At 46.5% G+C, this 23,693-nt stretch overlaps 1 protein-coding gene and 1 pseudogene across 2 annotated transcripts; both read right to left on the bottom strand.

Annotated features, from left to right (window-relative positions):
* Positions 1 to 405: 405 nt before the first annotated feature.
* Positions 406 to 15,747, bottom strand: GLOD5 (glyoxalase domain containing 5; the record flags this gene model as incomplete). Its single annotated transcript, XM_080719188.1, has 4 exons — positions 406 to 531; positions 4,515 to 4,670; positions 10,844 to 10,981; positions 15,682 to 15,747. The coding sequence occupies 4 exons, from the start codon at positions 15,745 to 15,747 to the stop codon at positions 406 to 408; spliced, it is 486 nt and encodes a 161-aa protein (XP_080575314.1).
* A 58-nt stretch (positions 15,748 to 15,805) lies between these two features.
* On the bottom strand, positions 15,806 to 18,929 carry LOC308278864 (large ribosomal subunit protein uL18-like; annotated as a pseudogene). The gene is made up of 4 exons: positions 18,900 to 18,929; positions 17,900 to 18,670; positions 17,123 to 17,195; positions 15,806 to 15,844 (listed from the first exon to the last, which is right to left on the bottom strand). The product of its transcript is annotated as a large ribosomal subunit protein uL18-like (transcript).
* Positions 18,930 to 23,693: the final 4,764 nt, after the last annotated feature.

The raw sequence follows: 23,693 nt of genomic DNA, 5'->3' as shown, positions 1-23,693 counted from the left end.
AGCCTCCCAAGTACTGGGATTATAGGCATGCACCATTATTCCCTTTTAAGACCCTGGAATCCCCAGGGAACCACCTCAATTTGGTTCTCAGATTTGTCCCACCCCGGTCACGTACCACCAGAGACTTGAGAACTCCTGCCCTCCTCAGATCCTCAGATATAAAACCAAGAACACGAATAATGAGCCTCAGTGGAGAGATTATTCGTTTACTGGCACAGCCTGACTGAAGGCCATCCAGACAGGAAGGTCTGGTTCCAAATCCGTCTCGAGCTCCCCTAGCCGCGTGCGCAGGCCACGCAGAGTGCTGCCGTCCTCTGTCCTCAGAGGTCTCTGGGCGTGGACAAGGGCTCGCGGGAAGAAACCAAGGGGGTGACATGGCGGGGAGCAGGAGGGAGGCGGCCTCCGTCACGAGGAGATGTAGTTGGACACCTCAATCAGGTTTCTGTCTGGGTCTCGGAAGTAGATGGACATAATAGGCCCTTTTGCCCCCGTTCTGGGTACTGGACCCTCCTCAATGGGGATATCACAAGCCTGAAGTAGAAAAAGAAAACAGAATTCATTTGTTGGGTTTTTGTTTGTTTGTTTTAGTACTAGGGATTAAACCCAGGGGCACTCTACCTCTGAGCTATACCCCCAGACCTAGATTTTATTTTTATTTATTTGTGTGTGTGTGGTACCGGGGATGGAACCCAGTGGCATTCTACCTCTGAGATACACCCTCAGCCATATTTCTCCTCCTCCTCCTCCTCCTCCTCCTCCTCCTCCTCCTCCTCCTCCTCCTCCTCCTCCTTTTTTTGCGAGTCTGGGGCTGGAACCCAGAGGCATTTGACCTCCGAGCTACAACTCCTGCCCAATTTTTAAGTTTTTATTTGAAACAGGGTCTCACTGAGTTGCAAAGGGCCTCACTATGTACCTGAAACTGGCTGTAAACCGCTCTCTTCTTGTCTCCGCCTCCCAAATACTGGGATTACAAGTGTGCGCCACCATGCCCAGCCTTATTTTTATTTACTTTTTAATTTTTTAGGTGGTACTGGGGATGGAACCCATCTACCTCCGGGCTACACTCCCAGACCTATTTTATATTTTATTAGGAAACAGGGTCTCTTAAACCAGAGAGGCTGGCTTCGAACCTCCTGTCTCCACCTCCCAAGCGCGAGAATTACAAGCGTGCGCCATCACGCCCAGAAGCTTTGTTTTTATTTTGAAACAGGGTCTCACTAAGTTGTGGAGGGCCTCACCAAGTTGCTGAGGCTGGCTGCAAACCTGATTCTCCTGCCTCAGCCTCCCAAGTACTGAGACTAAAAAGCACGCACCACCTCGCTCGGCTCATTTGTTGGTTCTGGTGGTGGTGGTGGGGGTATTGGGCATGGAACCAGGGGCGTTCCACCTCTGAGCTACCCCCCCCAGCTCTTTTTTATTTTGAAACAGGGTCTCATTAAGCTAGAAAGAGCCCAGCTAAATTACTGAGGCAGGCCTTGAAGCTGTGATCCTCTTGTTTCACTCTCCCAAGCATTGGGATTGCAGGTGCACACCATCATGCCAGGCAAAGGGCAAATTTTGTCCCTAATAGTGGCCTAGAAGCTCTAGGGACATCTCTGTATCCTTCTGACCTTATCTCCTACCATTCTCCCCTTACTCACCGTGCCCAAACTATACCACCTTGGGCCAGGCATGGTGGTGCACGCTTATAATCCCAGTACTTGGGAGGCTGAGACAGGAGGATGACAGGTTCAAAGCCAGCCTCAGCAACTCAGTGAGGCCTTCAGCAGGGGGTGTAGCTTGGAGATAGAATGCCTCTGGGTCCAATCCCAGTTGTTTTTTTTTTTTTTTTAAAAAACAACCTATGACCTCAGGCAGAGCACCTACCTGACCCAAGTGTCACTTTCCTCATCCATTAAGTGGGTATGTTAATAGCATCTAGTATTATAAGTGACAGAGCCAAAGCCGGGCGTGGTGGCGCATGGTTGTAATCCCAGCATTCGGGAGGCTGAGACAGGAGGATCACGGTTCGCGGACAGCCTCAGCTACTTAGTGAGGCCCTCTGCAACTCAGTGAGACCCTGTTTCAAAATAAAGAATAAAAACCGGGCGTGGTGGGGCACGCTTGTAATCCCCGCGCTTGGGAGGCGGAGACAGGAGGATCGCGCAGGTTCAAAGCCAGCCGCGCTGGCTTAAGAGACCCTGTTTCCAAATAAAAATATAGAATAGGTCTGGGAGTGTAGCCCAGAGGTAGAAGGGCTTCCAGGAACCCCAGTACCACCACCTAAATAAATAAATAAAGAAAGAAAGAATAAAAAATAGTGCTAGGGGTGTAGAATGACCTTGGGTTCTAGCACCAGTACCGGGAGAAAAAGAGTAACAGAGCCAGGATTCAATCTGACTCTGCCATTCTGCTAGGGGTGGAACCCAGGGTTAGCCAAGCACTCTAGTGCTGAGCCACACCTCCAGCCCTACAGCTGCTGGTTTTTATAGTTACATATACTTTTCCTTTATGTCAACATATACTATTTTTCACATACTCGGTGGGACATTTTCTCTTTATATATAAATGCGTGTATATACCTGGGAGTGGTGGAGCACACCTGGAATGCCAGTATGTGGGAGGCTAAGACAGGAGGATCGCAGGTTGGAGGAGAGCCTCATCAAGTAGTGAGACTCCCATCAATCTAGTGATACCCTGTTTCGAAATAAAAATACATTGTGTGTTTTAGAGAATTTCCTTCTTCTCCCCTCCCATCTCCTCATTTAGGTTGTCTTGTTTGTTCCCCTATAGGATTAGCAAGGGAAGGAGGGATGAGGAGAGAATGGGGTGGGAATTGGGTAGGGGTTAAATCGGAGATGTGTACATGTATGTACACACAAGTATTTTACCCCAGTAGGATGTATGAATAGAATGCACCAATAAACATTTTTAAAAAATAAAAATAAAGAATAGGGCTGGGGGGAGGGGGTTGCTCAGAGGTAGAACGCCCCTGAGTTCAATCTCCAGTACCACACACACAAAAAGGTATTTATGTAAAAGAATTCAGGTAGCCAGGCGTGGTGGTGCACACCTGTAATCCCAGTACTTGAGAGGCTGAGACAGGAGGATCGCAGGTTCTAGGCCAGCCTCAGCAACTTAGGAAGGCCCTGTTTAAAAATAAAATAGGCCTAGCCGGGCGTGGTGGCGGACGTTTGTAATCCCTGCGCTTGGGAGGCTGAGACAGGAGGATCACACGGGTTTGAAGCCAGCCTCAGCTACTGAGTGAGGCTCTCAGCAACTGAGTGAGACCCTGTTTCCTAATAAAATATAAAAATAGGTCTGGGAGTATAGCCCGGAGGTAGAAAGCCCCTGGGTTCCACCCCCAGTACGACCAAAAAATAATAAAATAAAATAAAATAGGCCTATGGGTATAGCTCAGAGGTAGCATGCCCTTATATTCAATCCCTAGTACTACTAAAATAATTTTAAAAATTAAAAAATAATAAAAATAACTAATAAAATGGGGCTGGGGATGTTGCTCAGGGGTAGAATGCCCCTGGGTTCAATCCCTAGTAGCGCGCGCGCGCGCGCACACACACACACACACACACACAGCCATAGGTCTAGTATTTTTTTTTTTTTTGCAGGTATGGGAATGGAACCCAGGGACATTCGACCTCCAAGCTACACTCCTTGCCCAACTTCTTTTTTTTTTTTTTGGTGGTACTGGGGTTCCTGGAAGCCCTTTTACCTCCGGGCTACACTCCCAGACCTATTTTTACATTTTTATTTGGAAACAGGGTCTCCTATGCCAGCGCGTGTGGCTGGCTTCGAACCTGCGCAATCCTCCTGTCTCTGCCTCCCAAGCGCGGGAATTACAAGCGTGCGACACCACGCCCGGCGCCCAACTTCTTTTTTATTCTTTATTTTGAAACAGGGTCTCACTAAGTTGCGGAGGTCCTCACTAAGTAACTACCACACCCGGCTAATCTAGTATAATTTGTATTAAGGGTATTATGAGGTTTCTTTTTTGTGTGGTACTAGGAAATGAACCCAGGGGCATTCTACCTGCAAGCCACACCCTCGGCCTTTAAAAAAAATTGTTTGTTTTGAAACAGTCTCACTAGGTTGCAGAGGGTCTTGCTCAGTTGCTGAGACTGGACTTGAACCTGTGATCCGCCTGTCTCAGCCTCCCAGGCACTAGGATTATAATTGTGCACCACCATGCCCAGTTTTATTTTTTATTTTGAAAGACGTTCTTGATAAGTTACTTTGTGCTGGCCTCAGCCTGTGATCTTCCTGTGTCAGCCTTCTAAATACTGGGATTACAAGTGAGCATCTCTACGGTGAACTCAGCGTGAAGTTCCTTTCCTCATGGCATCTGATTACGTGAAAGAATAATACCAATGAAAGTCAGGAGTAGATAATTGTGTCCGGGCATTCTGTGGGTGTGATGACACCTGTCCGGTCTGAGGTTTGAGGATGATCTCTGAGTCAAGCCACAGTTTTCTCTGTGCCTGCAGCAGCTTTCCCATAGAACAACTGCTACTCACCTTGAGGTGCTGGATCATCTCCTCCAAAGGTGCCTCTGTGATCAGACAGATGTCCAGGGAGCCAGGGACTGGGTGAGCCGCTTTGGGTTCAAATTCCTTCCCCACCTCATGGAGGTTAAATTTCTGGTCTCCAAAACACAATGCTTTCCGGTCCCCCTATTTGAGGGAAAGAAAGCCACTTAGACCCAAGCCTCCAAGTGTGGCGGGGTAGCACATGACTGTAATTCCATTTACTGATGAGGCTCTCAAGTTGGAGGTCAGCTGGGGCCATTTTAATTTTGAGAAAAGGCTTGAGGCCAGACATGTTGGTGTACACCTGCAATCCCAGTACTTGGGAGGCTGGGATAGAAAGATCCCAAATTACAGCCGGGCGTGGTGGCGCACGCTTGTAATCCCAGCATTCGAGAGGCTGAGACAGGAGGATCGCGGTTCGTGAACAGCCTCAGCTACTTAGTGAGGCCCTCCGCAACTTAGTGAGACCAGGTTTCAAAAATAAAGAGTAATAGCTGGGCGTGGTGGCACATGCTTGTAATCCCAGCATTTGGGGGGGCTGAGACAGGAGGATCGCAGTTCGTGAGGCCCTTCGCAAATCAGTGAGGCCCTGTTTCAAAATAAAGAATCAAAAATACGACTGGGAGTGTAGCTCAGAAGTAGAATGTCCCTGGTTTTCATATGCAGTGCAACAAAAAATAAATTAATTAATTAAATTAAATAGGGATAGGGGTGAAGCGTGGAGGTAGAATGCCCCTTGGCTCAACCTCCAGTACTGCCCCCCCCCAAAAAAAAAAGATGAGCGTGGCCTACGTACAGCTACCTAGGGTGGCTTTAGCAAAAAGTAGAGAAGGACCAACTAATCACCAGCCCTTCGCCCACCCTGCCTCCTTCCTCAGAGGGAACTGCTTCTAATGCACATGCATGCTGTGTGTGTGTGTGTGTGTGTGTGTGTTTCTTCCTGAAATACCTTCCATTTCTCTAAGTAACGAAGTAACGTGTTTATTTCCCCCATGCCCCAAATATGCTCCCCCCACTTTTTTTTGTGGGTCTGGGGATGGAACCCAGAGGCATTTTACCTCCGAGCTACACCCCCTGCCCAATTTTTTATTCTTTATTTTGTTTTTTGTTTGTTTGTTTGTTTTTTGGTGATACTGGGGTTCCTGGAAACCCTTCAACCTCCGGGCTACACTCCCAGACCCATTTTTATACTTTGTAAATTTGGAAACAGGGTCTCTTAAGCCAGCGCGGCTGGCTTCGAACCTGTGCGATCCTCCTGTCTCCGCCTCCCAACCGCGGGGATTACAAGCGTGCCCCACCACGCCCGGCCCTATTCTTTATTCTTTATTTTGAAACAGGGTCTCACTGAGTTGCAGAGGGCCTCACTAAGTAGCTGAGGCTGTCCGCAAACCGTGATCCTCCAGTCTCAGCCTCCCAAATGCTGGGATTACAAGCATGCGCCAACAAGTCTGGCTCCCCCCCTTTTTTTCTTAACCCAAGGCATTGTGCATGCTAGGCAAGGGTTCTACCACTGAGTTACATCCCCAGGCCTTTTTATTTTTATTGTGAAATAGAGTTATGTTGCCCAGGGTGTCCTCAACTTTTTTTCCCCCAGCACTGAGGATTGAGCCCAGGGATATTCTACTACTGAACTACATCTCAGCCCTGTATTCATTCATTTATTTATTTTTGGTACTGAGGATCACAGGATTGATCTATTTCTGAGCTACACCCACATTCTATTTTATTTTATTTATTTTATGTGGTACTAGGGATTGAACCCAGAGGCATTCTACCTCTGAGCTATACCCCCAACCCCTATTTTTTATTTTGAAACAGGATGTCATTATGTTGATGAGGGTCTTGCTAAGTTGCTGAGGCTTGTCTTAAGCCTGTCCGTGATCCTCTTGTCTCAGCCTCCCAAGTACTGTGATTACAAGTATGCACCTGTCCCTGGCTTGGCTTTAAACTTTTTTTGTGTGTGGTACTGGGGATGGAACCCCAGGGGCATTCTACCTCTGAACTACAACTCCGGCCCTATTTTTTATTCTTTTTTTTTCTTTTTTCTTTTGGTGGTACTGGGGTTCCTGGAAGCCCTTCTTCCTCCGGGCTACACTCTCAGACCTATTTTATATTTTTGAAACAGGGTCTCTTACGCCAGTGCGGCTGGCTTCGAACCTGCGCGATCCTCCTGTCTCCGCCTCCCAAGCGCGGGGATTACAAGCGTGCGCCGCCACGCCTGGCTTTATTCTTTATTTTGAAACAGGGTCTCACTGAGTTGCAAAGGGCCTCACTAAGTATCTGAGGCTGTCTTGGAACTGCGATCCTCCTCCAGCCTCCTGAATCCTGGGATTACAAACGTGCGCCCCCCCCCCCATCTCTGGGTTTACAAGTATGCTTTATTGCACCTGGATTTTGTATTCTTTCTTTCCTTCTTTCATTTACTTCCTTTCCTCCCTCCCTCCATCTCTCTCTTTCTCTCTCCCCCCTTCTTTCTTTCCTTATTTCTTTCTTTCTTTAACTCCTCTTTCTTTTTTTCTTTCTTTCTTTCTTTCTTTCTTTCTTTCTTTCTTTCTTTCTTTCTTTCTTTCTTTCGATAAGGTCTCATTCTATTGCCTAGGCTGGCCCTGAATTCCTAGGCTCAAGTAATCCTTCTACCTCAGCCTCCCAAGAAGTCTGCCTTTTTTTTTTTTAATAAACACAACCCAACCAGGCATGGTGGTACACACCTGTAATCCAGTTCTTGGGAGGTTGAGAGAGGAGGATTGCAGGTTTGAGGCCAGCCTCAGCAACCCTCAGCAAATTAGCAAGACCCTGTTTCAAAATTAAAAAATAAAAAGGGCTGGGGTATAGATTGAAAGAACACTCCTGAGTTCAATCCCCAGAAACATACACATACACATAAAATAAAATAAGAAAATAAACACAACCCAAACTTCATTGGAGTCTCTGAGTGTCCATTATTATTATTATTATTATTAGCGTGGGGCTAGCTTCGAACCTGCTCGATCCTCCTGTCTCTGCCTCCCAAGCGCGGGGATTACAAGCGTGCGCCACCACGCCCGGCTGCGTCCATTATTTTTATAGACTTTTATTGTGCATTGCTTCCTATTTTCTCTCTAGCTTCCACATATGAGGGAAAACAGACAACTTGACTAGCGGAGACTGGCTGACCTCAGCATAATCTTTTCTAGTTCCCTGCATTTTCTTGAAAATGACATAATTATGTTCTTCCTTCTGGCTGAGTAAAATTCCATTGTGTGTTTATATATACACGTACAGTGCCCAGCATTAAAAAAAAAAAGACTACAAGCCGGGGCATGGTGGCGCATGTTTATAATCCCAGCATTCGGGAGGCTGAGATTGTGGTTTACAGACAGCTTCAGCTACTTAGTGGGGCCCTCTGCAACTTAGTGAGACCCTGTTTCAAAATAAGGAATAAAAAATAAGGCCAGGGGTGTAGCTCGGAGATCAAATGCCTCTGGGTTCCATCCCTGGACCCACACACAAAAAAGACTACATTTCCCAGCATTCTTTTCTGGGGGCCATCATGAAAGGGAGGCCAAGTGAACTGGTGGCAGTGAGGCTTCTGGGAATCCTCCTGCCCCACTTGGCTGGCACTTTGTGCCCATTCATTTTCTCCTTCCCAGCCACTGCCTAACTCTGACTGTTCCTTCGCCCTCTGTCAATTGAGTTTGCTCCTATGTGCCTCCCCAAACAATCCCGAACTGAGCCCCAATATTTCTTTTCTTTTTGTTTTTGCGGGTCTGGGGATGAAACCCAGGGCCATTCTACCTCCGAGCTATACCTCCAGCCCTATTTTTATTCTTTATTTTGAAACAGGGTCTCACTGAGTTGCAAAGGGCCTCACTAAGAGGCTGAGGCTGTTCCCAAACTGCGATCCTCCTGTCTCAGCCTCCGGAATGCTGGGATTACAAGCGTGTGCCACCATGCCCGGCTTCCAATATTTCTTTTTTCTTTTTTTCCCTTTGTGGTACTGGGGATGGAACCCAGGGGCATTCTACCTCTGAGCTGCACCTCCAGCCCTATTTTTTATTCTTTATTTTGAAACAGGGTCTCACTGAGTTGCAAAGGGCCTCCCTCACTAAGTAGCTGAGGCTGTCCAGGAACCGCGATCCTCCAGTCTCAGCCTCCCAAATGCTGGGATTACAAGCATGCGCAACCATGCCCAGCTGCTCCTTTATAATTTTAAGTTGTATATTTACTTATTTTTCATGGCAGTGATGATGTTATGCTTATTTATTTATGTTTTATGTTTATGGTACTGAGAATTGAACCTAGGGGCAGTCTACCTCCAAGTTACACTCCCAACCCTTTTCATTAATTTTTAGTGTGTGTGTGTGTGTGTGTGTGTGTGTGTGTGTGTGTGTGTGTGTTTTACAGGGGATTGAACCCAGAGGCATTCTATCTCTGAGCTGTACCTTGGCCTTTTTTATTATTTGTTTTGAAACAGGGTCTCACCAGTTATTGAGAGGTCTGCTAAGTTGCTGAAGCTGGCTTTGAACCTGTGATCTTCCCATTTCAGCCTCCCAAGTACTGGGATTATAGTCATGCGCCACCATGCCTGGCTTGGCCTTCTTTTCTTTCTTTCTTTCTTTCTTTCTTTCTTTCTTTCTTTCTTTCTTTCTTTCTTTCTTTCTTTTTGTAGTACTGGAAATGGAATCCACAGGACTTCTACCTCTGGGCTACACACCCAGACCTATTTTCTATTTTTATTTGGAAACAGTCTCACTATGTTTCTGAGAGCTTCGCTAAGCTTCTGAGGCTGGCTTTGAATCTGTGAGTCTCCTGTCTCGGCCTCCTAAGGACTGGGATTACAAGGTGTGCCACCATGCCCGGCTCTGATTTTTATTTTTATTTTGAAACAAGGTCTTGCTAGGTTAATGAGAGTCTCACTGTTTGCTGAGGCAGCGATCCTACTGTCTCAACCTCTCAAGTACTAGGATTAAAGGTGTGTGCCACCACATCTGGCTTATTTTTTATTTTGAAACAGGGTCTTTAAATTCCAGAGGCTGGCCTTGAACCTATGATCCTCCTGTCTCAGCCTCCCAAGTACTAGGATTATAGGTATGAGCCACCAGGCCCTCCTGATTATATTTATTTTATTTTTGTTATACTGGAGATTTGAACCCAGAGAATTCTATCTATAAGCTACACCTCAGCACTTTATATTTTTCTTTTTATTTATTTACTTTTTGTTTTGAAACAAGGTCTTGACAGGCTGCTGAGAATATCGTGAAATTGCTGAGGCTGTCCTCTAACCTGTAATCCTATCTCAGCATCCTAATACTGGGATTACAAGCGTGTGCTACCACGGCCTGGCAATTACATTTATTTTTTGATGGCCCTCATCACCCTGTTCTCTTCCTGTCTCCTTCTACTCCTGTACTGCTCAGATTCTGCCATTTCTTTTCAAAGTTCTCTTTCTTTGATATCATGATCGATACCACATGCATTCTATGAGGAAAATATTTCATTTTTCCTTTACATTTTAATGATAGTTGGTTCCAGTATCTGTTGTAAGTTGAGGCTATTTTCCTGCAGCCTTTTAAATATGTTGCTTCATTGTTGTCTCTGAATCTGGTGTTGCTGATAAGAAGTCTGACGTTAATCTCCTTTCCATTCCTTTGTTTCCTTCCACTCCTGTAAACTTTTAGAATATTTTTATTTTTAGTTATTTATTTTTGATACCGGGGATTGAATCCTGGGATATTCTACCCCAGCCCTTTTATTATTTATTTATGTATTTATGTATTTATTTATTTTATTTACTTACTTAAATTTTGTGTGGTACTGGTGATTGAACCCTGACATGTTCTACCTCTGAGCTACACCCCCAGCCCTATTTTATTTTATTAATTTTGAAACAGGGGGTCTCACTAAGTTGCTGATAGTCTCAGGAAATTGCCGAGGCTGGCCTCAATCCTGTAATCCTCCTGTCTCAGACTCCCGCAATTACAGGTGTGCACTCCCATACCTGGCTGTTAACCCTTTCTATACGAAGACAACACAATTCTCTTGCGTTGTTTCCATAATCATTTCCTTGTCTTCTTTTTCTGGAAGCAGCCATATTCAGTTGGTAATCTTGCCCATTGATCCTTTTATCTTTGTTCTCATATCTCCTGTGTTTGATGTTTGGAGTTAAGCTGTATTTGCCCTCCCCCTCTTTTTGGGGGTCGGGGGTGGAACCCAGGGCCTTGCGCATGTTAGGCAGTTGCTCTAACACTGAGCTACATCCCCAGGCCTTACGCGATATTTTCAAGCGTTAGTATCAAATTGGAATGCAACTGCATTTTGGCATGTGGGGGACTGGTTACCTTGAAAGTGGTGACCTCCATGCCCAGGGCCTTGGAGTAGAAAGCGGTGGTGTCTTTAATGCTCTTTACTGTCATCACGATGTGGTCGAGTCTTTGGATAAGACACCGGGAAGGGGTCTGACTGCTGGCTCTCTGCATCTACAAAGTAAAACCAGAGCCAGAGAAAACCACATTGCCACTAGCCACCCCCACGTTTTCTTCTCCTGCCCTCCCATCACCGCCCAATTAATATGTTTCCTCCTCTCCCCATTTCTTTTCTTTTTTTTTTGCGGTACTGAGATGGAACCCAGGGGCATTCTACCTCCGAGCTACACCCACAGCTCTATTTTTTATTATTTTGAAACAGGTCTCATGAAATCTAAACAAAGTTAGAATGGAAGGATAGGAGAGGAAGAAAGCTGAGGTTGTTCAATGGAGGAGCTGCATACGAATATGTGCAATAGTATAAATACAACATGATTAACCTGGACACTCTCTGTTGGGTGGGGAGGGAAAGGGAGGGGGGAGGGCATGAAGCACAATCTAAATGTATAACACTTTCAATATGTTCCACTTATAAAAAATAAAAATTAAGCCAGGCGTGGTGGCGCACGCTTGTAATCCCCGCGCTTGGGAGGCTAAGACAGGAGGATCGCGCAGGTTCGAAGCCAGCCTCAGCTACTTAGTGAGGCTCTCGGCAACTTAGTGAGACCCTGTTTCCAAATAAAATATAAAATGGATCTGGGAGGATAGCCCGGAGGTAGAAAGCCTCTGGGTTCCACCCCCAGTACCACCAAAATAAATAAATAAATAAAAATTAAAAAATTAAAATTAAAAAAAGAAACAGGGTCTTATTGAGTTGCAGAGGGCCTAAGTAGCTGAGGCTGTCCGCGAACCACAATCCTCCTGCCCAAGCCTCCCAAATGCTTGGATTACAAGCATGTGCCACCACACCCGGCTTATTTTATTCTTTTTTATTCTACTAAGCAATATAAGTTCATTCAAAGCAATACATTTCAGCCAGGTGTGGAAGTACACGTCTGCAATTTAGCAAGACCCCGTTTCAAAATAAAAATAGGGCTAGAGGTATAGCTTAGATGCAGAATCTCCCTGGGTTCAATCTACAGCACCACAAAAAAGAAAAAAAAAAAAAAACCAATACACTCTCATCCACTGATTTCTCTGAGCCCCATCTTTCAACTGATGTGTGGTTCTATTTCCACGAGTAGAGGGGGATTAGCAGCATTGCTGATTTCTGCTGTCCTCACAGATACAGAGGATCCATGCGGACACAAAAGTTGTACATAGAATAAATATCTGACATCTGACCTCACTGAAAATTAAGTTATATGTTTGAAAAGTCTTTTTATTTTTAAATTTTATTTATTTATTTATTTATTTTTGCAGTTCTGGGGATGGAACCCAGGAACATTTGACCTCCAAGCTACATACCCTGCCCTATTTTATTTTTATTTTTATTCTTATTTTTGGTGGTACTGGGGTTCCTGGAAGCCCTTCTACCTCCGGGCTACACTCCCAGACCTATTTTTACATTTTTATTTGGAAACAGGGTCTCCTAAGCCAGCGCGCGCGGCTGGCTTTGAACCTGCGCGATCCTCCTGTCTCTGCCTCCCAAGCGCGGGGATGACAAGCGTGCGCCACCGCGCCCGGCTCCCTGCCCTTTTTTTAATTCTTTATTTTGAAACAGGGTCTCACTAAGTTGCGGAGGGCCTCACTAAGTAGCTGAGGCTGTCCGCGAACCGCAATCCTCTGGTCTCAGCCTCCCAAATGCTGGGATTGCAAGCGTGCTTGAAAAGTCTTTTTACCCCTTCAATATATGTACAATGTTTAAGACTGTCCCATTTTCCTTTCTGATATCAGACATTTACATTTGTCTCCTAATATCTAGAATAAAATCAGAAATTACTAATATTTTATGTGGGTACAGTGATGCACACCAGTAATCCCAGTGATTTGGGAGCCTGAGGTAGAAGGATTGCAAATCCAATGCCAACATAGGCAATTCAGTGAGACCTTATTTCAAAATTAAAAATAAAAGCTGTATGTAAGCCAGTCTCAGAAATTTAGCAAGGCTCTCAGCAACCTAGTAGGTCCCTGTTTCAAAAAAAAAAAAAAGGGTTGGGGTTATAGTTCGGTAATAGAGTGCCTCTAGAGTCTATCTCCATTACCACACACAAAAATAAATTGCTAATATTGTATTAATCTATTCAAAGAACCAGATTTCTATATTGTCGATTTTTCTGTATTATATGTTTGCTTTCATAGGGTTTCATTTGCTCTTCCTTTCTTTGTGGTATTGAATTGAACCCAGGGACATTCTACCCAGCTCTTATATTTTTAATTATTTTTATTTTTATTTTTTTTCGCGCTACTGGGGATGGAACCCAAGGGCATTCTACCTCTGAGCTACTTACCCAGCCCTACCTATTTTCTTTCTTTCTTTCTTTCTTTCTTTCTTTCTTTCTTTCTTTCTTTCTTTCTTTCCTTTCTTTCTTTCTTTCTTTTTGTGTGTTACTGGGGGTGGAATCCAGGGGCTTTTCTACCTCCAGGCTACACTCCCAGACCTATTTTATATATTTGTTTGGAAACAGGGTCTCACTAAGTTGCTGAGAGCCTCACTAAGTAGCTGAGCCTGGCTTCGAGTCTGCACAATCTTCCTGTTTTAGCCTCCCAAGTACTGGGATTACAAGCGTGCGCCACCACACCCGGCTATTCTTTATTTTGAAACAGGGTCTAAGTTGTGGAGGGCTTCACTAAGTAGCTGAGGCTGGCCTCAAACCTGTGATCCTCCTGATTCAGCCTCTCAAGTACTAAAATTACAAGCATGTGCCACTATGCCTGGCTTTTATTTTTTATTTTGAGACAGGGTCTTGCTAAATTACTGTGTGCTGTCCCCGAACTTATGATGTTCCTGTCTCAGCCTCCCATATACTGGGATTGATTACAGGTGTGCACCACGGCACCTGGCTTTGGGCCTTATTTTAAAAACTATATATAAAAAAAAAAACCCAGGCGTGGTGGCGCACGCTTGTAATCCCAGCATTTGGAAGGCTGAGACCGGAGGATCGCCGTTCGCAGCCAGCCTCAGCTACTTAGTGAGGCCCTCTGCAACTTAGTGAGACCCTGTTTTAAAATAAAGAATAAAAAATAGGGCAGGGGGTGTAGCTCGGAGGTCAAATGCCCCTGGGTTCCATCCCCAGACACACACACACACACAAAAACCTATTAAAAAAAAGAGCTGGGTACAGTAGTGCATACTAGTAATCCCAGTACTTGAGAAACTGAAACTGGAGAATTTTAGGTTCGAAGCCAGCCTCAGAAATTTAGCAAGGCTCTCAGCAACTTAGTGAGACTCCATTTCCACATAATAAATAGAACTGGGGGTGTAGCTCAGAGATAGAATGCCCCTGGGTTCAACCCCTGGCAACACACACACACACACACACACACACACACACACACAATTAAACTAATAATAATAATGGTAAAAAGGGCTGAGGTGCAGTTTGGAGGTAGAATGTCCCTGGGTTCAATTCCCAGCAATACACACACACACACACACACACACACACACACACACACACAAATATATAATTTCTTACAAAAGCTAGCCGTGGTGACACATGCCTATAATTCCAGGATTTGGGAGACTAAGATAGAAGAATTGCTGATTTGAGGCCAGTGCATCATAATTTAGCAAAACCCTGTTTCAAAATAAAAAATGCCGGGCGTGGTGGCGCACGCTTGTAATCCCCGTGCTTGGGAGGCGGAGACAGGAGGATCGCGCAGGTTCGAAGCCATCCACGCTGGCTTAAGAGATCCTGTTTTCAAATAAAATTTAAAATAGGTCTGAGAGTGTAGCCCAGAGAAGGGTTCCATCCCCAGTACCACCAAAAAAAAAAAATTATAATAATAAGGGATAGGGCAGCCCAGAGGTAGAGTACCACTGGATTCAATCCCAGTACCACCACCACAACAACAACACAAACAACAGAAATCCAGCCCTATAAACAGGTATAGTCAGACTGACCCTCTCTCCTTCAGCCTCCTCCACAGGAAAGGATTCTCTCTTTCTACAGAGTCCTCTTTGAGGTCCCGGGCTGCCAGGAGTCCCTGAATCTTCTAGCAAACCTCAAGGTCATCACCCTGTTCCTTGGTTCCTCCCCAGACTGCCCTAATATAACAGCCTCAGGGACACCCTCCATTAAGCCACCCTTGGGTCTCTTCACCCATCCCTGGCTGAAGCCCCCCTCCACTGCAGCCACCTAGAAGGAGCAGCTTGTCCTTCTGTGAGCTGAAGACAGGTCACCGGGACCCGCCCTGGCTTCGAGCTGGGCCTTTCCATGGAACTCTGCTGCCCTCTGCTTGTGAAAGAGAGAGAGAGAGAGAGAGAGAGAGAGAGAGAGAGAGAGAGAGAGAGAGAGAGAGAGAGAGAGAGAGAGGGGGAGAGGGGAGAGGGGAGAGGGGAGAGAGAAGAGAGAGAGAGAGAGAGAGAGAGAGGGAGGAGAGGGGAGAGGGGGAGGGGGAGGGGGAGGGGAGGGGGAGGGGAGAGGGGAGAGGGGAGAGGGGAGGGGAGGGGGAGGGGGAGGGGGAGGGGAGAGGGGAGAGGGGAGAAGGGAGAGAGGAGAGAGAGAGGAGAGGGGAGAGGGGGGAGGGGAGAGGGGGAGGGGAGAGGGGAGAGGGGAGAGGGGAGAGAGAGAGAGAGAGAGAGCGCAAATGGAGGGCAGGGCCGCTGCAGAGGAAGCCACAGAGAAGGTGGGCCAGCAGAGTGGGTCCTGGGCGACCCCTAGCCTGGGTGCCAACAGCTGTGCCAGGACCCCAGGGCCCACCTCGCTCACCTGATTTCCCGAAGTCCTGCCCCACATCCTGACTGGCAGCAGTCTGGAGGTCAGACAGCGCAGCATGGCCGGGTAGGTGTTCCTGCCCTGAGCCACCAAGAAAACTCTGGCTCGGTGCCCGAGATCAAGGGGCAGGACTGGGAGGGGGCAGATTAAGGATCCACTGCAGGTGCGGGCAGAGGTAGGTGGGGCGAGTCCAAGGACTCTTGAATAAAACTTAGGGCTTCGAGGAAGCAGCTGCCAGCTAAGTGGTTGGAGCTGTGCTCAGAATGAATGAAGCCCCTGGGTTTCATCCCCAGCACCGCAAAAAACAACAGCAACAAAACAAAGCCCAAAACTAAAAGCTCTCAGTACCTTGAAAGTAAAAGCTTAAGGTAGAAGCTGGGCGTGGTAGTGCACAGCTGGAATTCCAGTACTTGGGAGGCTGAGACAGGAGGATCGCAGGTTCAAAGACAGCCTCTCAGAAACTTACTGAGACCCTGTTTCATAATTAAAAAATGAAAAGGGTTGGGGATGTAGCTTGGAGGTAGAAAGTCCGTGGGTTCAATCCCTAGTAACACACACACACACACACACACACACACACACACACACACACCTTAAGGTATTTGTGTAGGGTTCTTTATCAAAAATGCAGAAAACCCAGCCATCTCGAAGTACTGAGGAGAGCAATAATTTGGGAGGATCTCACCTATTATGGACACCGTAACACCTCCAGACACCTCCAGAGTGCTACACTTTTTTACTTTCTTCTCCTATAGATTAAATCTGGGGGCATTCCACCTCCAAGTTATACCCTCGGGTCTTTTAATTTCTATTTATTTTTTATTTTTAAATTTACTTATTTTTGAAGCTGGGTATGGCGGCGCACGCTTGTAATCCCAGCATATGGGAGATGGAGACGGGAGGATGTCGGTTCGCGGCCAGCCTCAGCTACTTAGTGAGGCCCTCCGCAACTCAGTGAGACCCGGTTTCAAAATAAAGAAGAAAAATTAGGGCAAAGGGTGTAGCTCGGAGGTCAAATGCCCCTGGGTTCCATCCCCAGACCCGCAAAGAAATAAAAAAATAAATAAATAAAATAAAACTTATTTTTGTATTTATTTATTTTGTGGTACTGGGGAGTTTTTTTTAGCTGCTTGGTCAATATTTATTGTCTTTATCTAAAAAACCTTCATAGAAAATTGTTGTTTGAAGCTGAGCGTGGTGGCACATGCTTGTAATCCCCGCGCTTGGGAGGCTGAGACTGGAGGATCACGCAGGTTCGAAACCAGCCTCAGCTGGTTTAAGAGACCCTGTCTCCAAAGAAAATATAAAATAGGTCTGGGAGTGTAGCCTGGAGGTAGAAGGCCTCTGGGTTCCATCCCTAGTACCACCAAAAAATAATAATAATAAATATAAAATTTAGGTTTAAAAAAAAAAGAAAATTGTTGTTTGGTTTAGCTCTCAGCAGCTGCTCCTGAGCTCTGAGGAAGCTCATCTTCTTCTGAACTATCGGATCTTTCTTCTGGGCAAGAGACATATTGGGATGTCCACCTCTACTTTGTATTTTTATTTTTTTTTATTTTTTATTTTTTGGTAATGGGGATGGAACCCAGGGGCATTCTACCGCCAAACTACACCCCCAGCCCTATTTTTTTTTTTGTGGGTCTGGGGCTGGAACCCAGAGGCATTTGACCTCTGAGCTACAACCCCTGCCCATTTTTTTTTTTGAAACAGGGTCTCACTGAGTTGCGAAGGGCCTCACTAAGTAGCTGAGGCTGTCCGCGAACCGTGATCCTCCTGTCTCAGCCTCCCGAATGCTGGGATTACAAGCGTGCGCCACCACACCCGGCCCTATTTTTTATTCTTTATTTGGAAACAGGGTCTCACTGAGTTGCAGAGGGCCTCACTAAGAAGCTCACTAAGAACCTCACTAAGAGGTTGTCCGTGAACCGCGATCCTCCTGTCTCAGTCTCCCAAATGCTGGGATGACAAGCGTGCGCCACCATGCCTGGCTTCTTTTAATTTATTATTATTAATTAATTAATTTTGTGGTGCTGGGGATTGAATTCAGGAACCTTCTACTTCTGAACTACACCCCTAGCTCTATTTTATTTTTTATTTGGAAACAGGGTCTCGCTAAATTGCTGAGAGCCTCGCTCAATTGCCAAGGCTGGCTACAAACCTGCGATCCTCCTGTCTCAGCCTCTCAAGTACTGGGATTACAGGCGTGCATTACCAATGCCGGGCTCCTCTTCCATCTCTTCTTTTTTTAACTTCTCTCTTGGGTGTCTTCTCATGGACTGGGTTCTCCTGTAGAACAGAATGAACTTTCTTATCCATCTCCTCCATGTCTGGAGTAACGTTGTTCTTGTAAGACAACTGTTTCTTATAAGTGTCTCTGTCGTCTTCCGTTCGATAGCGCATTATAAACTCCAACGTTCTGACCCACGATGCACTTCCCGTGAACTTCAGTACGCCTCCCTTTCAGAATCAGAGCCAGGGAACCATTTGGTACCGTGAGGGATAGACAAGCCTCTGTCTACAGCCCCCTTCAGGGCCCAAACACTTTACTCCCAGGTGTACTTCTGGCAAGACCTGCATCCACACCGCAGGTGAAGGCCGCAGTTGGCCGTCAGTGCTTTCTACATTGTACTCCTGTCCGGCCACCTCCACTTGGCCTTCGGAGATTTTGTCCATGTCAGACTATCGAGCAGCCTGCGGGCCAGCAGCAGCCCAGGGCGGCGCGCTGCAGAGGAGTTTGTTAGGTCAACTTTCACATTGTATTTTGGTAGTTCCTGTGCATACGCCACACAGACTATCCTATCCCCAAAGGCGGGCATCTGGAATCTGACAAATGATACCTCTGTTGATTACATGAGCTATCATTCTGCATTTGGGCGTTGTTGTACCTATTTTTGTCCTGAATCACCAAGCATTTCAGAGCATAGTAATCAGTTCTGCCCTCTCGTCTTCTTCTAAAATTCACTTGGTATCTCTTAAAATAGGCCTTATTCTTTTTTGTTTTTTTCAGTACTGGTGATGGAACCCAGGGGCATTCTACTTCTAAGCTATACTCACAGCCCTATTTTGTATTCTTTATTTTGAAACAGGGTCTCACTGAGTTGCAGAGGGCCTCAATAAGTAGCTAAGGCTGTCCTCGAACCGCGATCCTCCTGTCTCAGCCTCCCAAGTGCTGGGATTACAAGTGTGTGCCACCACATCTGACAAAAATAGGCCTTATTCTTGACAGCTTTAACAAACCCCATCTGCTGAAGGTCCTGGGGATTGAATTCAGGGGCATTCTACCTCTGAGCTATACCCCAGTCCTTTTAGTTGTTTATTTTATTTATTTATATTTTTTGCGGTACTGGGGATGGAAACCAGGGGCATTCTACCTCCAAGCTACATCTCCAGCCCTACTTTTTATTCTTTATTTTGAAACAGGGTCTCACTGAGTTGCAGAGGGCCTCATTATGTAGCAGCTAAGGCTGGCTGTGGACTGAGATCCTCCTGTCTCAGCCCCCCCCCCCAATGCTGGGATTACAAGTGTGCACCACCACGCCTGGTTTATTCTTTATTTTGAAACGAAGTCTCACTGAGTCGTGAAGGGCCTTACTAAGTAGCTGCGGTTGTCCACGAACTGCGATCCTCCTGTCTCAGCCTCCTACAGGCTGGGATTACATAGGCATGGGCCACCACACTCAGCTTATTTTCAATTTTGAAATAGGGTATAACTTGCCCAGCTGGCCTCAAACCTGTGACCTTCCTGCCTCTGACCCAAGTACAGAGTATAGGGATTACAGATGTGCAGTACAGCAGCTGGCCTGTTTCTTTCTTTTTTTTTGTGAGACTGGATTAGAGCAGACCAGCCCATTGCCCATGCTGCTCTCAAATCCTAGGTCCCAGGCATCCTCTCACCTTGGCCTCCTGAGTAACCAGGACTACAGGCACTGCCTAGCTCCTATCTGAAATATTTTTGGGTACTGGGGATTAAACCCAAGGGTGTTCTATATGGGAGCTACACCCCCAGCCCTTTTTATTTTGAAACACATTCTTAGTAAGTTACTGAGTGCCTGCCTCAAAACCTGAGATCCTCCCGCCTTGGCCTTCTGAGAACTGAGATTACAGGTGTGCACCATCATACTGGGCTGGAGTGCTGTACTCTGATCTGCTTAGGAGCCTGTGTCCAGAGTTACCTGGACATATGACTTTGAGAATTGTGCTCCTAGTCATACCCTGGTTATCCTAATGTTCTGTGTCATGGGTATTGTTAAGAGTGAGTATGATTTTCCTTTAAAAAATGTTGAGGACCTGGGCGTAGTGGTGCATACCTCTAATCTCAGTACTTGAGAGGCTGAGACAGGAGGATCACAGGTTCAAGGACAGCCTCAGCAGTTTAGTGAGCGATTTCCTATTTCCAAAATAAAAACAAAGCCGGGCATAGCGGCACTCCCTTGGAAGCCCAGTACTTGGGAGGCTGAGACAGGAGGATCATAGGTGAGTGGGACCCTGTTTCAAAAATAAAAGAATAAAATAGGGCTGAGAATGTAGATCAGAGGTAGAATGCCCGTGGGTTCCATTCCCAGTATGTGTGTGCGCGCGTGCGCACACACACACACACACACACACACACACAAATTAGCCGGGCATGGTGACACACACTTGTAATCCCAGTACTTTGGGAGGCTGAGACAGAAGGATTGCAGTTTTGTGGTCGGCCTCAGCTATTTAGTGAGGCTCTCTGCAAATTAGTGAGCCTCTGTTTCAAAAGAAAGAATAAAATATAGGGCTGGGAGCCGGGCGTAATGGCGCACGCTTGAAATCCCAGCACTTGGGAGGCTGAGACAAGAGGATCGCGCAGTTTTGAAGCCAGCCTCAGCTACTTAGTGAGGCTCTCTGCAACTTAGTGAGACCCCATTTCCAAAAATAATATGAAATAGGTCTGGGAGTGTAGCCCAGAGGTAGAAGGCCCTTGGGTTCCATACTCAGCACTACACACATACACACACACACACACACACACACACACACACACACACGGGCTAGGAATGTAGCTCAGAGGTAGGATGCCCTTGGGTTCAATCCCAGTACTGCAAAATAAATAAATAAATAAATAAATAGGCTGAGTGTATAGCTCAGAGATAAAAAAAAAATGCCCCTGGATTCAATCCTCAGCAACACACACACACACACACACACACACACACACACACAGGTTGAATAGCTGGGTGTGGTGATATACACCTGTGATTTCATACCTGGGAGGTTGAAACAAGAAGGATTGCAGGTTTGAAGACAGTATCAGCAACTTAGCTAGATTCTGCTTCCTTTCTTCCTTTCTTCCTTTCTTTCTTTCTTCCTTCCTCTCTTTCTTTCTTTGTTACTTTCTTTTTCTTCCTTCCTCCCTCCCTCTCTCTCTTTCTCCCTTCCTTCCTTTCTCTCTTTTTCTTTTTTTGTGGTGGTACTGGAGATTGATCCTAGGGGCATTCTGCCTCCGAGGTATACCCCAGCCCTTTTTTAAAAATTTTTGAAACAGGGTTTGCTAGGTTGCTGAAAGTCTTGCAAAATTGTTGAGGCTGGCTGTGAATCTGTGATCCTCCTGTCTCAGCCTCCCAAGTACTAGGACTCACAGGTGTTTACCACCATGCCTGGCAACAAGACCCTGTTTCAAAACAAAAAGTAAAAAGGGCTGGGGGTGTAGCTCAGAGGCAGAATCCCCTGGGTTCAATTCTCAGCCCAAAAAAATAATACAGGTGTTGAAAAGTAATACAGGTGAATACAGGCTTTTGTTTCTGTTTTTGTTTTGGGTACTGGGGATTGAACCCCCATTCGACCTCCAAGGTACACCTTTTTATTTTTGTTTTGAAACAGGTTCTTGCTAGGTTGCTGAGTCTTGCTAAGTTGCTGAGGCTGGTCTTGAACCTGTGATGCACCTGTCTTCTCCTCCCAAGTACAGTAATTATAGGCATGCACCACCATGACCAGCTTGCTTGCTTGCTTGCTTGCTTGCTTTCTTTCTTTCTTTCTTTCTTTCTTTCTTTCTTTCTTTCTTTCTTTCTTTTTTTTTTTTTTTTTCGGGTCTGGGGATGGAACCCAGGGGCATTCGACCTCCAAGCTACACCCCCTCCCATATTTTTTATTCTTTATTTTGAAACAGGGTCTCACTGAGTTGGGGAGTGCCTCACTAAGTAGATGAGGCTGTCCTTGAACTGCGAACCTCCAGTCTCAGCCTCCCAAATGCTGGGATTACAAGCGTGCGTCACCACGCTTGGCATGACCAGCTTTAATACAGGCTTATATAAAAGATCAATCCAGGCGTGGTGGTGCACATCGGTAGTCCCAGTACTTGGGTGGCTGAAACAGGAGAATGGCAGATTCGAGGCCAGCCTCAGCAACTCAGTGAGACTCTTGTTTCTGAATAAAAAATCCACCCCTTGATTCCTGGACCCATGGCCTCTGGCTACCTGAGAAAACACCACAGATAGGATGCTGAATTAGACCATCCACAGCTTTTTGTAGAACCTTGTCCCAGCTCTGCAAGATATTGTCACCTACCTGGCACTGTAATTGAGACGACCTCCTTCTCCTCCTCTTCTGTAAAGGGGATTGAACCTAGGATCATTCTACACTCCCAGCTCCCGTGTGTGTGTGTGTGTGTGTGTGTGCGTGTGTGTGTGTGTGTGTGTGTGTGTATTACAGGGGATTGAACCCATTCTACCTCTGAGCTACATCCACAGCCCTATTTTATTTTATTGTTTGTTTTTGTTTTGTTTTGGTGGTACTGGGGTTCCTGGAAACCCTTCTATCTCCGGGCTACACTCCCAGACTTATTTTTTATATATTTTTTATTTGGAAACAGGGTCTCTTAAGCCAGCGCGGCTGACTTCGAACCTGCGTGATCCTCCTGTTACTGCCCCCCAAGCGTGGGGATTACAAGTGTGCGCCACCACGCCCTGATGATGACACATTCTTTAGGGTACAGATGGCAGTTTTGACAGAAGCATTGCATGCAGGGAAGGCAAACCCATATCCAGGGTGAATGGGTATTATAGTAAGGACCAAGCACTGCCCCATCTATGAGAGAAGCTGTCCAGTGGAATCAGCCTGCCACCGGGGACCTGGCTGATCACCCGGGAGAATGGGTGCTCAGCAGTGGCAATGAGCATCCATGTTGCTGAGCCCAGGCGCGTAGGTGTGCATGTACGAGTGGCGGAGAAGGAACAGATGGAATTGGAGTGGCCCACCAAGGAGGCTGAGAAGAAATAGGAATAGACAAGGCCACTTGTTGGTGTTGGAGGGAGCTAGGGACAAACTGATCTTCGGAATTCAGACATGAACAGCCCCTCAGAGGTCTCATCCACAGGGTGTGTGGGAGTTCTGCTGCTGAGGAATCTAAGTGCCGTTCTGGAATATACCATTGCCCAATTGTGTGGATACTCCTGGGGCCGCACAGACTGTTGTGTGAACACCCTGTGGTCATAGAGACGGGGGTGGGTAATCTTGGAGTCACACAGAATGGGGTCGGAATGCTCTTGGGGTTGCACAGATGGGGGTGTGAATGCTCCTTGGGTCACACAGATAGGGTACGCCCCGCTGCAGGAAAGCAGACTGGAGTGTGGGCATCACACAAGGCAGCAAGCCCCTCAGCGTGGCCAGCCTTGGGTTACTCCGACCAGGGTGCAGACCTTCCAGAAGTAACACACAGCAGCAAATGTTTCAAAATCAAGAGTAAGAAATAGGGCTGGGGGTGTACCTCGGAGGTAGAATGCCCCTGGGTTCCATCCCCAGTACAAAAAAATAAAGAAAGAATAGGGCTGGAGCATGGAGCATGGTGGCGCACGCTTGTAATCCCAGCATTTGGGAGGCTGAGACAGGAGGATCATGGCTCGCGGACAGCCTCAGCTACTTAGTGAGGCCCTCTGCAACTCAGTGAGACCCTGTTTCAAAATAAAGAATAAAAAAAATCAGGCTGGGGGTATAGCTCAGAGGTAGAATGCCCCTGGCTTCCATCTCCAGATACACACACACAC

Source organism: Muscardinus avellanarius (genome assembly GCF_963383645.1).
Source record: "Muscardinus avellanarius genome assembly, chromosome: X".
NCBI lineage: Eukaryota > Metazoa > Chordata > Mammalia > Rodentia > Gliridae > Muscardinus > Muscardinus avellanarius.
This window is presented reverse-complemented; position numbering and strand designations above follow the sequence as displayed.